Below are 14639 nucleotides of genomic sequence, written 5' to 3' on the forward strand. Positions count from 1 at the left end.
GGACTGCCTGTAGACAGCAGCAAGAAAATGCGCGAAGGGCAGTAATTTAGCTATAGAGGGCATCTACGATTAACATTGTGATTTTTTAATCCGTGCTCAGCTTAAGGCCTATGAAACCGTTTCTTTGCGAAAATACACAGCTGGCCAGAATCCTACAAACGAAATATTTTCAAATATAACATTTAGTACTCCCATGTTCGATTCTAATGTGTAACTCAAGTCTTTGACCGGTTCCCATTCGCTCACCGAAGTTAAGTACTGTCGCGCTCGGCGTGTACTTGGATGGATGACCATTCAACCGTGCTGAGTGCTGTTGGTAGTAAGGCAAGCAAAGGAATTGTAAACAGTCTCTATTGACCTTCGCCTTCGACGAGACGTAAAGCCCTAAGTTTACATCCTTTCTCTAATCTTTGAAAACACAAGAACTCTATGTCAGATTAACGAAATAGGTACTTTTTAGGATTTTGATGCCGAAATAGGCAAAATTAGGCGTCAACGTCGAAATACGCAATTTTAGGTCCTAACGATATTCAGTTTAATTAATCATGAAACGCATAAATACCAACTTATATGCAAATTGGAGCTTAGGAAAAAAATAGGGCCGGCCGCTGGTGGCCGAGCGGTTCTGGCGCTACAGTCTGGAACCGCGCGACCGCTACGGTCGCAGGTTCGAATCCTGCCTCGGGCATGGATGTGTGTGTTGTCCTTAGGTTAGTTAGGTTTAAGTAGTTCTAAGTTCTAGGGGACTTATGACCTCAGCAGTTGAGTCCCATAGTGCTCAGAGCCATTTGAAAAAAATAGGTTTTAACCTAAGGATCCGTGATCTATTTTTTACATATGAATAATAAAACACCTATAAAGAGTATTTGGTATCAACAGGGATAGCGATATAAAAAAATAAAAAAGACCGAAGTGTTAGGCAAATACGAAGCATGAGCGCATATCAACTAGCCACCTTACTGCATGCTGGGCAGAAAATATTTTTTTCCATATGTCATATAGTGTGGAAAAACTTGGAGCCACTGTCTTATATGATGAAATAGGCACTTTTTAGGATATCAAAGCCGAAATAGGCAACAATAGGCACTAACGTCGAAATAGGCTTTTTTAGGTCCTATAGAATTAACGCTATTAAGTGTAAATAGTCATTAAACGCATAAGTACAAATTTTTATGGAAATAGGAACTCAGGAACAAAATAGGTTTTTACCTAAAATCCGCGGTCTAGTTATCAAAGTAATAATGCGTAAAGAATAGAAATAATAAATGAATAAAGAAACACTGTTCATAGCTAGTTATTGCTGAAACTAGTTTTTGGGTAATAACAAAGAATTTACATCAAGGGGGACCCACAAAAGTCCATTTTATTGTTGTTAGAAAGAAGTGTGTGCTTCGTGTATCAGATCCAGTGGGTACTTTAGGTTATGAATTATTAAAATAGTAATGTACTGATGATGATGTGATGTAATGCTGTCACCTTTTTTTATACATAAGAACTAGCACATTATGAATGTACATTAATGTTTTAATTATATGGTACCTGCTCAATACTAGTGTTTTTTAAGTTAAACTAACATTCTTGCATTCTTGCTTTAGAATCCCTGTTTCGTGTGCTGAGGAAAGAAAGAAAGAAAATGCAGTTCAAAGAGAATGACTTATTCTTCTATTCTTCTTATTTTTGAAGTTTTTTTTATTTCGCTATGCTGATATCTCATTTAATTTTGTAATGGCATATAAAAACTTTATAATGCCATATGGGCTATTTAACATATCTTTATTTTGATAGGAACTACTACAGCTGTTTGGTATACCATATGTTATTGCACCAATGGAAGCAGAAGCACAGTGCGCATTTCTAGATGCTGTTTCATTGACAGATGGAACAATCACAGATGACAGTGATATTTGGCTTTTTGGTGGACAGAATGTTTACAAAAATTTCTTCAACCAGAAAAAGCATGTTCTGCAGTTCAAGGCAGCTGAAATTCAACGATATTTCAGTGAGTTTCTATTGCTTTTGTACTGATAATTTGCAGTGATTGAATAAAAGTATAATTAATTCTCAGGGTGAACAATTTAAAACTTTTATTTTGCTTTGATTATGCATGATCTGGGAACAGCTAAATCATGAATAGTTCAGCAGTATGTTCAGCTGTGTAAAGCAGAAATTATAGACAGGATGGGACATGATATTTTATAGGTTGTTCTAATTAGATATTCTGTGCCTTTCCGTGATAACATGGCATAAATCTGACACTTCTGCTGTCTTCTCTCACCCTTTTTCCAGTAGCTCAGGACCCTTGGTCATTCATAATAAACTATGCTTGTATGAAACGTAAATGTGGTAACTGGGAAATGTTGACTCTCTTAAGGTAATAGGAAATAAACAATTTGTAGTAAATATATATTGAAAAGCCACCTGCATAGCACATGTGAACCTAAAAGGACAAAAGTTCTTAAATGCTGATGATGGTGTGTGAGATAGAAGTAATATAAACTCTCAGCCAACTAACAGTCTCAGTACATTTCAAACTTACTATGGATTTCAGCAGTCGTCCATTGAAGTTATCTTGCTACTGTAGATGTGACCATGTATTTACACAAGTACTTGAGTTGGTAGTAGATTACATTTGAGCAGTGGAAGAAAATTTCATCACCAAAAGACCAATGAGACAAGTGAGTTTATTGTTTATAGTTCCTTAATACCAAGCCCAGCACCAGTGGTTTGGATTAAATTGCAAATCTCTGCATAGTGTATCAGCGAGTGAAGCCTTATAACTTGGTTGATGCCAATTTTTTCATGAGACAGTAAGATTTAACTCTGCAACTAATTAGAGAAAATGTATTTGCAAAGTTTCAGGAACCAGTTTCCAAAGATGGATCAAGTAATATACTACAACCCACTATGTTTTGCTTCTGTGGGTATTGCAAGGATATGGCTTCAATTCCATATGAACAGAGAGAGATGGTACAAGATGCCTGGACACAGCTACACATAAGTCTGACAATAGGAAGTCCAGAATGGAATAACAACAATATGGAAAAGATAATGCTACTCGCCACATAGAGGAGGCATTGAGTCCCAGACAGGCCAGTGAAAATGACTGCTAAAATAAATGAGATTTGGACAGATTCACACACAAAGCACGCGTGCGTGCACGCCCCCCCCCCAACCCCCTCCCCCCCCAACCCCGCCCACACACACACACACACACACACACACACACACACACACACAAACAGGCACTGCCTTGGTGGTGGAACCTGACTGAGACTGCCAGTGCATCTGATGTCAGCAGCAATTTGTTGGGGTGGGTGGTGGGGAAAAAAGAGGAGGCATGGGGCAGGGAGGTGGAGGGATGCATGTTAGGGGTGAGGAAAGATGCTGTACTGTCTGCGGGAGCTTGTGGTGTTGTGGTGTTGTGGTGTGGACAGAATAGGGCTGCTAGGTGCAGTGTCGAGATACTGTAGTGGGGTGCAGGGTACTAAGTCACAAGTGCTCTGTTGTGGTCAGATGATTGTTATGTGGGAGGTGGTAGGTGACTGTAGAAACAAGGCACAGGAGATATGTTTCAGGACGATGTTGCGAAGGTAATTTTGGTATGTGAAGGCCCCAGTGACACCCTTGACCTATTTGGAGAGGGCTGTTCGTCTCTACAGATGCAACGACTGTGGATATCTACACTGGGAGGGAAAGTCTTCCTGGTATGGAATGGGTGCCACCTGTTGAGGTGGAGGTATTATTGGTAGGTTTGATGTGGTTGGGGGTACTGATATAGCCATCCTTGAAGTGGAGGTCAACATCAACGAAGTTGGGTTGAGCAAGATGAGGTGAAGCAAATGAGGAAGAAGGTGGTGATGTTCTGGTGAAATGTGGGTAACCCCAACCCTGGTCCAGATCATCAAGATGTCATCGATGATTGTGAACCACATGAGGTATTTAGGATTCTAGATGGTTAGAAAAGATTCCTCTAAATGGCCCATGAATAGATGGCTTAGGATGGTGCCATGTGGGTGACGATTTCTGTACCACCGATTTGTTTGTAGGTAATTCCGTCAGAGGAGAAGTAATTATGGGTGAGCATACAGTTGGCCATGGTGACCAGGAAGGAGATTGTAGATTTGGAATCAGTTTGACGTAGGGAAAGGTATTGTTCAATAGCGGCAAGGCCATGGGCATTGGGGATGTTAGTGTAGAGGGAGGGGGCATCAATAGTGATGAGCAGTGAATTGTGTGGTAAAGGAACATGAACTGAGGAGAATTGGTGGAGGAAATTGTTGGTTGTCTTTTACATCTAGGGATAGGCTACAGGTAACAGGCTGAAGGTCCACAAGAGCAGAGGTTCTCTCAGTGGAGGCACAGTAATCGACCACAGTGGAGTGTTCTGTTTGCTTGGGTTCGTGGACTTCAGGAAGTATGTAAAAATTAATAGTGTAAGGATTAGTGTTGTGGGATCAGTTTTTAAATGCTGGATTGATGTCCTTTCTGCAGATGTAGGGTTGGTTTCCATGCTGAGGGATTTGGAGGATAATCGTGAGGTGAGTTTCATCTGGTATCCCAGTCCACCAATTTTGACGTCCCGTCAGAAGGCATGGACGTAGATGACAGCTGCTAGACGGCACCCCTATAACCTGCAAGTGCTGCTGTCGCTACCATAGTGCTGTGCCCAGACCATGCCCACCGCACCAGCCTGTCGGCACTCGTGATGGTCCTATAAAGCTGGCAGCGTTGGGGCTCAGACTGCAGTCATGTTCTGACAGCGCTCATGATCATTTATGTATTCGTCATTGCTCTGGGCACTGATAGTTGCTGCATCTTGATATCCAATTTGGTTTTGCTCTCTGGTCTGGACATTTCGTTGTGTGATCTTTGTTGTCAGTTGTCCCTGTTGTGTGTGTCTGTGTCGTACTGGTGATTCCTCATCGGCCTGTTGGCTGGTGTGCTATAGTCATGCTCAATTCTAGTTACTAGAATTGGTGAGGAGGTAAAAGGCTAACAGTGCATTATGGGCACAAAACTTGTGCAGCTTGTGCAACAGCAACAGCTGCTCCTGCAGCAGCAATTGAAACAGCAGTTCTAACAGCAAATGGACCTTTCACATCAGGAAATTCAGCTTCTGTCGGAACGAATACAGGTGCAAGGTTCCCAACCCATCCAAACTGTGGTCTCCTCCCAGACAGACTCCTGCCCACCCACATTTCTGCCATTTAACAATACGAAGGAGTATTGAGACATGTATTTTCAGCAGCCGAAACAGCACTTGGCGGCTTTTTGTGTTTCTGATGATGCTCTCTGAAGGTCACTTCCCCAGATATATATATATATATTTTTAAGAATTTGGCTCCCCTCTCAAACTTGGTTGCACTCACTTTCGAGGAAATGTGTCGATTACTGTCGAACTATTATTCACAATGGTTCCACATGGTTGTGACCTGTCAATTTCTTGCCATCCCCCTCCCACCTTTTTCACATACAATTCACTTTGCTTTTTGCTCTTGTTAATTCTTGCACCATGTTTTAGTAGTAATCTCTGTCTTGCATATTACCGTATCATTCACCTGTAAACACTCAGATTTTCAAATCTTGTCCATTGCAGTTCCCAATAACCAGTCTTTCTTTCTCATCCCATGCCGTACGTCTCCCATGACCCATGGTTCTGGGTGACTTTTCGGTACTCTACCCTTTTTCCTAAATCTCACCAGTCCTTTTCCTTCATCCTTCTTCATTCCCCTTCAAGCCTTCTGCCAGAAAAAGGAACCACTAGCTCTGAAACCTAGCATACTGTAATACCTTGTTGTCACTTGGTGAGTAGATTCTTTTATCTATCCAATTAATTATATCTTGAAAGACTGATTATTTTTGTTGACATTTTAAGCACTAAATTAGATTTTGGAATTCCTGTGAAGATCCTCTTCAGTGGAGTAGAAGAAGTTGCCTAACAGAAAATGTTAATGAGAAAATTGAGAAATTTTCCATTAGACATATCCTTATACTCCATGGAAGATTATCTTCATGGGAATTCAAAAACCCAATTTATTTATTTTAACATCATTTACATTAGCACTGTAATATTATACTATTTAGTAGCTTTAAACAATTGTCTTGTATTACACTTGATTAAAATGTAAATTTCTGTGCCCCATTTAATAAATATGGGTTGCCTTTACTAATTCATTGAGAGTTTCACGGCAAACATCATTTGATCTTGAGAGTTTATGAGAAGTTTGCACCAGACACATTTGAGGGAGGCATTGATCACTACACACCCCTCTTTGTGGAATCCTTGAACTATGGCTAACCTAATGTAATTTAATGTCATTACTGCTGATAACCTATGTACATTGCCAAGAGTGTGTTTTGAGGGGCCATTCTTGAAGACAGTGCATACTCACATCACCACCAGTGTAACGTGACAGGAGCCATTGTTCTTCTGACCAGGCAACTCATTTCCATTGTCCTCTGGCACAATAAAGATTGTCCTATGTGCACAGCAGTTTTGACTGAAGACATTTGGGTTAACTGGGGTCTTACACGAGTCATCTGTTGCAGAATATGAACTAAGTGCTCTGTAGCAACATATTGTCTTGACCTACTCTGAAAGAGCAGTTGAATCATCTTTCAGAGCGTGTTTGCATCAGTTTTATGTAAGAAATGCACAATGTATATTTTGTGACTCATTCTCTTAAGACAACAGTTATTCACTACACTAGCATAAGTACCCAGTAACATGCAACAAAAGCAAATAAGGCCACAGTAAAATAAAATAAGTGTCACCATCTTTTTATAAAAGAATTCACACAACCGAATACAGGGAGGTTGTCAGAAGATAGGTGACATTGATAGGGAATGATGGAAACCATCACAGTAGTTAGTTAGCTCCTTGGCTGATAAAAGTATACCAGTCAACAGGTGCTGAATCAGTCTAGCCACCTCATACACAGGCATAGACGACTTGCACAATGGTAAGAGCTGTACAGTGAATTATCTGGCAGAGTCTGTAAATGTAGCATCATTGTCTAGATCGATAGCTCCATGTCTTCCATTGGTACGTCCAGCAAAGTTACAGGTGTGTGTGTGTGTGTGTGTGTGTGTGTGTGTGAGCAACAATGGAATGCAGTGTGTGATCTATCATTTCTTCAGTGACTGCTTGTTGTAGTAGTGACCTGAAATGATAAAGGGAAATGTTTACTTTCTGGTTCTTAATGTTCCGTCTGTGCTCCCATTGTTCTTTGTACAGTGAGATCATTAATTAATGTAAGTGAAATAGTGAAATGCCCCATTTACATTCATGCTTTTCTGGCTTACATGTCTCGTGAAGATAAATGACTAGCTTCATTGTCACCTCATATGTTTTTAATGCATTGTGTCCACAAATTCTGTGACAGTGAAAAGAATAAAAATATAAGTAGACAATTGCAATAGCTTTATCCTTGTAACAGCCATTCTTGTCTTTTATTTCACAGGATTGACACGCAGGCAGCTTATAGTACTGGCTTTGCTGGTTGGTAGTGATTACACTACTGGATTATCAGGCATTGGCCCTGTAACGGCATTGGAGATAATTTCAGCCTTTCCTTGTGGAAATGAAGATTCTGTAGAAGCAATCACCAGGGGATTGAGAAAGTTTCGTGAATGGCTTATCACAGGAAAAGCTGCTGGACCTGGTGGGAGATCAGCACTCAAGCATAAGCTAAGGGACATTAAACTAAGTGAAGGTTTGTTTTCCTGATAAGATTGTTCAGTCTGTAGCACATATGAAGAAAATTTAGTCAAAAATGTGTGAATTTAAAAGTGTACTTAGATCATATTAGCTTTTCTGGCTTACATGTCTCGTGAAGATAAATGACTAGCTTCATTGTCACAAAAGTAGACAAGAGAAAAAGTATGTGGGTGATAGAAGATTGCTTTGACAATTTCATATATATCTTCCAGAATATGTTGTATTTTTAAAAAGTCATTGGTTATGGTGCTTTCACTTAGATATAGATTAAAAAGCTTTGTCGTTCTTCACAATATTCAAAGCAGAAGAATAATAGCAACTGGCCAAATCTCATTCTTTCATAACTTCTGAACAGTTACTTTGTATAGAAGAAAGAACAATTGGGAAATAGGGAGTAAGACTAACACACACAAATGCTGGATGATAGAAAAAAGTTATTTTCAGCCCTGGATTTGGAGAACAAATTGAAAATACAGTTTCCTATACAAATTAAATACGTCTGTAATTTTTTGGTACTTTTCTCACTGTCTCTCAAGACATGAGGCAAATTTTCAGGTGTATTAAGCGAATTCCACTGAAAATATTTTTCAGAGAGTAGTAGTATCAGAAGAGTACCACATAAGTGGTCATCTCGTCAGAGGAAGCAGGCATGTGTCAAAGGGCTGTGTGCTATTTAAAATCTGTTGAGAGTAACTTCATCATATTATTTTGGTTGAAGAGAAGTATGCTACTGCAGTATTGTGAGCATCACAGTTTGCAGTGCTTTACTGTACATCTACCTCTGCTGTGTGCTATATCTTAATAGCATTATTGTACACAAGGGGAAGCACAGCGAGTTAAACTGTACAAATGGCATGTCTCCTGGGTTCTGATTACTGCTATTTTTCCCTCTGATTATCAGGATTATGACACAACTTCTCTGTGCCTTTGCTGCTTTAAAAAGTTATCGTGTATGTTTTCAACTAATTTATTTGCTGAATGGCCCACAAAAATCACAGGAAATCAAACCAGATCTCTGCTCTAGAATCCTCAAAATCATGTAATCTTTAACATATGCAATATATTTATTAGATAAATTAATTCTGAAGATGTAGTCAAAATGATGGAGCAGGCAATTCCCCCACCTCAACTCCCGTTCCCCTCGTGCGCTTGGATCTATAAGCAGTGTCTCAAAATTGAGAAGCATGGTTAACGTCACACTGAAATTAAACTTAAAAGCTGCCAGAAGTGGAAGTCTGTGTATTCCAGCAAATATAAAAGTACATGAGCCTTAAAAGTAACCATGTTGAAAATTTTTTGCATCTTCTGAAGCGGCATTCATATCTGCCCTCCTAAAATCTGAAAGGTGCTATTTTGCTCAGATTATGAGTGACCAGATAGCTTGTGGATGAATGTCATATGTGCAGTGTGTGCATGAACAGTCAATAAGTGTAAAATCAAGGGTCAATGTGTGTGTTTAGAGTTTGTAAACATTTTGCACTATGAGGAGCTGCAGTCAGTCAAGTGACAACAGCTTTCCCAGAGCACAGAGGCAAGGTGTAGGTTTAAGCCAACAGATAGGTGGTAGTTTCCGTCCCTGCGGCAGTGCAGCAGGCACACCATTTTGTTTGTGAGTTGACACGGCTTCTAATAAGAAGCAATGTATTTTGATTTTCCTGTATGCTCTTTAGCTTCAATTATGGAAGTTTATATGCATGTTTGTGTATTTATTGGACACAGTTCCACGATTTAATAAATGTCTAGTATATATTTCCACTGTCTTTTTGACCCTTCGCTTCCAGCTTCAAGCAGTGCTGGCTTCCATCATGCAACTTGAGACTGTTGCTAATAGGAATCACTGTGGGGACCAGATGTGGAGATTCAAGGGACATTGAGCATGTCCCTTGTGTCCCATGATCAGTTCGCTGTGGCCGCCAGTGAGATTGACCTCTCATCCGTAATCACATGGAAGTTCGCTTCAAGGTGTGGCAGCCAGCGAAAGACTTTCTGAAGGGCTGATTGAAGGGCCTCCCTGGTTTGCCTGATAAACAGATTTCAGGTACTGTCTTTGTCTGATGAAGATCCTGAGCCAGATGCAGTCGCTTTCTGTGTTTCAGGGAAAGCCTCTAGGATTGCATGCTCTGGACGTCACAGAGGGTGCGGTTACTGGTAGTTGGGAGCATATGTGTCCCCTTCAGCTGTTCTGTCATGGGACATGAAAACACACATGGACGTGGATCTGAGGATATAACAGCATGGAATTCCATGCTTCACTGCACTGCGGAGCATGAAATGAAGAATTTGGCATGTCAGAATTTTGCCTCATGGGGAGGATCATGGCCAATGAAATGTGACATCATTTTACATTACAAGCAGAACATAGGAGCCATCATATAGTATGATGTTAAATTTCATATTTGATGTTTTTTTTTTCTTATAGAGTGTGTGGTGTGAGTATGAGCTGTTTCAAACCATCACAAAATTGAGCATCTCTCAAAAATGTGTCCTTTTAGCTATGATTTGTTATAATAATATGATGGGACACTACATCTCAATAGATGAGGGCATCCTGGAGTTGATGTTTTTAGCGTTATAACTTGTGTGCTACAAAAGCATACCATTCAAATGTGATCGCACAATGGTGATCTATCAAAAGCTTGTCTTTCAGATAAATTTGCATATTAAATATGAAGTAATGACGTTTGTAGGTAAAGTCTTTAGACATTGTAGGCCATGTATGGAGGTGCGATTGTTAGATTGTCATGTCGAAGTTGTAGCACAATTAGTAGTGTCATGGATTCTTGAGTTGTTTAGAACAAGATAAGAGGTTTGCGCCTGCCATCTTCCATTCCCCCACCCCCTTCCCAGCTTTTCTTGCCTAAGACACTCTGGGTTTTTCTTATTCTTTTAACAGAAGTATTTTCTCAAAAGACAATAATGTATTTGCTGCAGTTCTTGTTGAAAAGGCCAATGACAGGAATATTCCTCTAGTGGCCAGAAATCTTATTGTGGCTAACAGTGTAGTACTGAAAGTAAACACAAGTCATACTCACTGGAAAGTTCTCCTATTTTGAAACTTTCTGTAAAATACATGTACCTGTCTCTGTGTTTATGGATTGGTTTATGTTTGTATCTTGCCTTTAAATAGCCTTCTCAATGTTGGTGAGAAACTTAGAAAAAATCTCGTCTTCCATTTGAATGTAATTATGAAACGAATCTCAATCTTGAAATCTATTTGATGAAGGACATTATTTCAGTGTCTTTGTGGTATATAAAACATTGAGAATATGCATAATATGCAAGTGCAAACTGACATTAGCCACTATACCTGAACTACCATATTTAGCTGAGTATAAGATAACACTGGATATAAGACAAACCCCCCATTTTTTGAGAGCCTCCTGGAGAAAAATATTATTTTTGAGATCTTCTGGGTAATCAGAAATACAAACCGTTTTATTGACGTGAAAGTATCTGCCAAAAAGTCTTTTCCTGACTACGTATTTGATTTCATGACTATACCGAGGTGAGCTCTCAGTCATGCTGGTGTCACTGTTCCCCTTCCAACCCTTCTGCAGTGCTGAGCTTGAGCACTTGTGAAAAACAGACTGAAATATACTCTAATGTGCAGGTCATATGTAACAACACTATCTAATACATAAATAAAAGCTGGCAATTCTGATTCAGTCCTGTTTTCAAACTTTTTTTCATCTCCACAACAGGTCTTGTCACTGTAATTTATTCTCGCTTAACAGTTACCAGCTGTTTTATGTGATTTATTCCCTTTGTTAGACATTTCATTCTGGATTAATTTTTCTTCTTATTTCAATTGAATGTCACTATCATGTTCTAAAACTGATTAAAAGCAGGTAACATCTGTACCCAGTATTTTAATATGTGAACAGTGACTGAATTTCTCATTTGCAATCCACTTAGTAAGTCAAAATAGTTGCTCATTACCAAGTAAAATATTGGTCTGGCTTCAACACTTCCGTTTTTCTATGTCACTTTTCTTTAAAAGGCATCATTAATGTTTGTACACAGTACCCATACATGTATGAGAACGTTCGTTGTAAATGCAACAAAAGTTTGTAATGTGATAGAAATTTCCTCCTACATTTCACAAAACTGTCAAATTTTAATCAGAGCAATAGTCTATTGCATTAGCTGATTCATAATTTCTCGCATATCAGTTCCCCAAAGCCGAGTGATTCAATGTCATGTTATTTTTTGGCATATTGCATAATCTTGAGTCAGTTGGAACGTGCATATCGTTTGCTGAGTGCTGCCGTTCTGAATTGGGCAAAATAAATCTGCACGTGACGTAAATAGCCAAAGCTTCATCTCTAAAGGTTAGGCTAATCCTATATAGTCTACTAAACAATGTAAGAATGTTGAACTCAGCAGCAGTAGTTTATGAATATAAGACAACCCTGTATTTTTCAGATGACAAATTTGGGAAAAAAACCTTGTCTTATAATTGGGTAAATATCGTATATTCAATTTAAATCCCAAAATGGGATGAAAATTCAATTGAGTTAACAGTAATTTCTAGTAGTATGTACCTCAGATCATTGTACAGCATTATGTGGTGTTCCTCTACCAGCAAGTCACTGTTCAAATCATGTTAACAAGCTTGTCCTGCATACTAATGGCACTGGCTGTCATGAGTTCCGATGTCTTGTCTACTTCCGTGTCACCGTTAGCTACCTCAGCCGGTGTGAGGACAGCTTTAGGGATATGACTGCCAAGTAAGGGAATAAACACAGTGTGCAAACTGGGGTGAGTCATCCTGGATTTGATATGGATGCTTCTGGATGTCGTGAAGACCATAGTATGCAGATGGTGGCTCATGTTGGTCCTAATTTTATGTGCAGGGTGTCTACGACCCAGGACAACCGGGAGATCTGGGAAGTTTTTCATCCGGGAGAAAACCGGGAAAAACCCGGGAATTTTTTTGAATTCCGGGAATTTTTCATTGTTTTTGTTCTCAGTTAAATTTTTGTAGTTTTGATTGGTAACAACCAATAATCTAACAAAGGATATTACTGTATCCTGCTACTGCAGAATAATACTGCAGCCATAAAACATCAACGAGAGAAAAAACTAAAATAAAACTTAAATTGCAAAGGAAATGCGCCATATACAGCAACAAAACACAGTGCTCATACAAGCGTCTGCCAACAGCAAAATGTGTCAAAAGCTTTAGGAAGACTATGCAATGCTTTGTAACAACAAATTGCCTTCAATGAGCATGACGTCACAACTGTTATTAGATTTGTTTTAGCAGTTACAAGTGGGATCATGCGCATGCGCAGTTGAGTACCACCTAGCTGCCAGATTGCGCAGCAGCCGCAGCCCTGAATCTAGGAGTGGGGGGGGGGGGGGGGGGAATTCATAATCTATATAAAACTTGTTTCACAGAGCGCCTAGCATCCAGTGCACATTGGTCTATCGATTATTCGTATGACTTTGAAACGTGTCCCTGTCTGTTTTTGAACATCGTTGAACACATTCTGATTTCTGAATGAATCATAAGTTGATTTGTGAATGCGTGCATAGTGTACGTGATGTGTCTGTCAGTGGAATCCTCATCACATCTAGAAACAAACTTTCCTGTAGACAAAAGCGACTATACGAGCTGAGCAGAGTATAGCCGAACGAAAGAAAGCCAACCACTGTCTGATTATGTGGTTGATAGGGTTTGCGAATGATGAGCGTTGTTATGATTACCAGCTAAATCCATAGATTCAGACTACCAGAGTGCGAATAAACGACTAACAGGAATAACAGGTAAGAAAGATTACGTATTATCTTCTCGGTGTATCCGAGAAAATGAAATTTTGACAGAAAATTTTTGGCCAGGTCGCTATACAAGCAAGGGCCAGTTGTACAGTCTCCGGCTAGCAGCCATTTTAAGGTCTATTCTGGAAGTAGTGCGGAAAACGCGTTGTATGAACACATAACAATGCCTAACCGGAGAATAATTGCGGGATAACTAAACTGGTGATTCTTGCAGAGTTAGTGAAGTTAACCGGCGAATAAGCTTTAACATTGGCAGCAATAGATACATAATTAGTGATGACAAAATTGTCTGTTAGAACGAGGAAGGAGAAGAAACGGGGACATGACACAAATTATGGAAGAATAAGACGATTCCAAATTTCTATAAAAATTTCGCACTACTACTTTTCGATCTCATGCTTGAGAAACTAGAGCGTATGAATGAAATATAAAACTATTTCCTAACGTAAAGCTTTTTGCTTGTAGTAGGCCTAATAGGCATTTGATATTGGTACTTTGTGAATTATAATCTGTCGTGTTATAAAAATGACCATTTCTGCCAAAACAGTCTCGTTTATTTGGCGTGTGTTACAATTGCTGCAGTATTATAAAGGCCTATTTTGTTTTATCTCGCAGACAGTGACAAAATATACGTAAACAGGTCGAGAAACCACACCAGTCTTGGGCCTATTTATAATTACAGCTTTTTCAGTATTGGACAACGACATTTCGATTTTTCATGTAGCAAAACGTTTGACGAACTTCGATGAGGTAACAGATCCTTTCGCAGAAAGGAAAGCATGCCATGTATAGCTGTAGCAAGATTAGAGAGAAAAAAATTCTAGGAGCTAAGGATTGAAGAAATGTGTACTGTCTTGCTTGTCTCTTCTCTTTACTGGCTTTATGTATCCTATACTTAATTTTATGTCACACAAAGCAGCAAGTTGTTTGCTAATAGGGAAAAAAGAGTGCAATTTTCTGAAGAGTTTTTCTTTTTTTAAAAAAAAAGAAAAAAGAAGAAGAAGAAGAAGAAGAAAACAGAGGGTCAGGATGTCAAACCGGCCGACTGGAAGCAGGAGAGGCACCGTAGGACATTTTAATTTCCGCTGTCCTGAATATAGTTTGAGGGCATCCAGTACAAAATATACACGTTTCA

At 39.4% G+C, this 14639-nt stretch overlaps 1 protein-coding gene across 2 annotated transcripts in view; it reads left to right on the top strand.

Annotated features, from left to right (window-relative positions):
• The window catches only part of LOC126237169 (DNA excision repair protein ERCC-5 homolog), a 96116-nt gene that overhangs the window by 62857 nt on the left and 18620 nt on the right, over nucleotides 1–14639 (top strand). For both annotated transcript variants that reach the window (XM_049947027.1, XM_049947026.1), the window contains exons 9-10: nucleotides 1786–1999; nucleotides 7464–7715. In XM_049947027.1, the coding sequence (XP_049802984.1) occupies nucleotides 1786–1999; nucleotides 7464–7715 (466 nt within the window). The remainder of the gene's footprint in view (nucleotides 1–1785; nucleotides 2000–7463; nucleotides 7716–14639) is intronic.

The sequence above is a fragment of the Schistocerca nitens genome, chromosome 2, assembly GCF_023898315.1.
Source record: "Schistocerca nitens isolate TAMUIC-IGC-003100 chromosome 2, iqSchNite1.1, whole genome shotgun sequence".
Lineage (NCBI taxonomy): Eukaryota > Metazoa > Arthropoda > Insecta > Orthoptera > Acrididae > Schistocerca > Schistocerca nitens.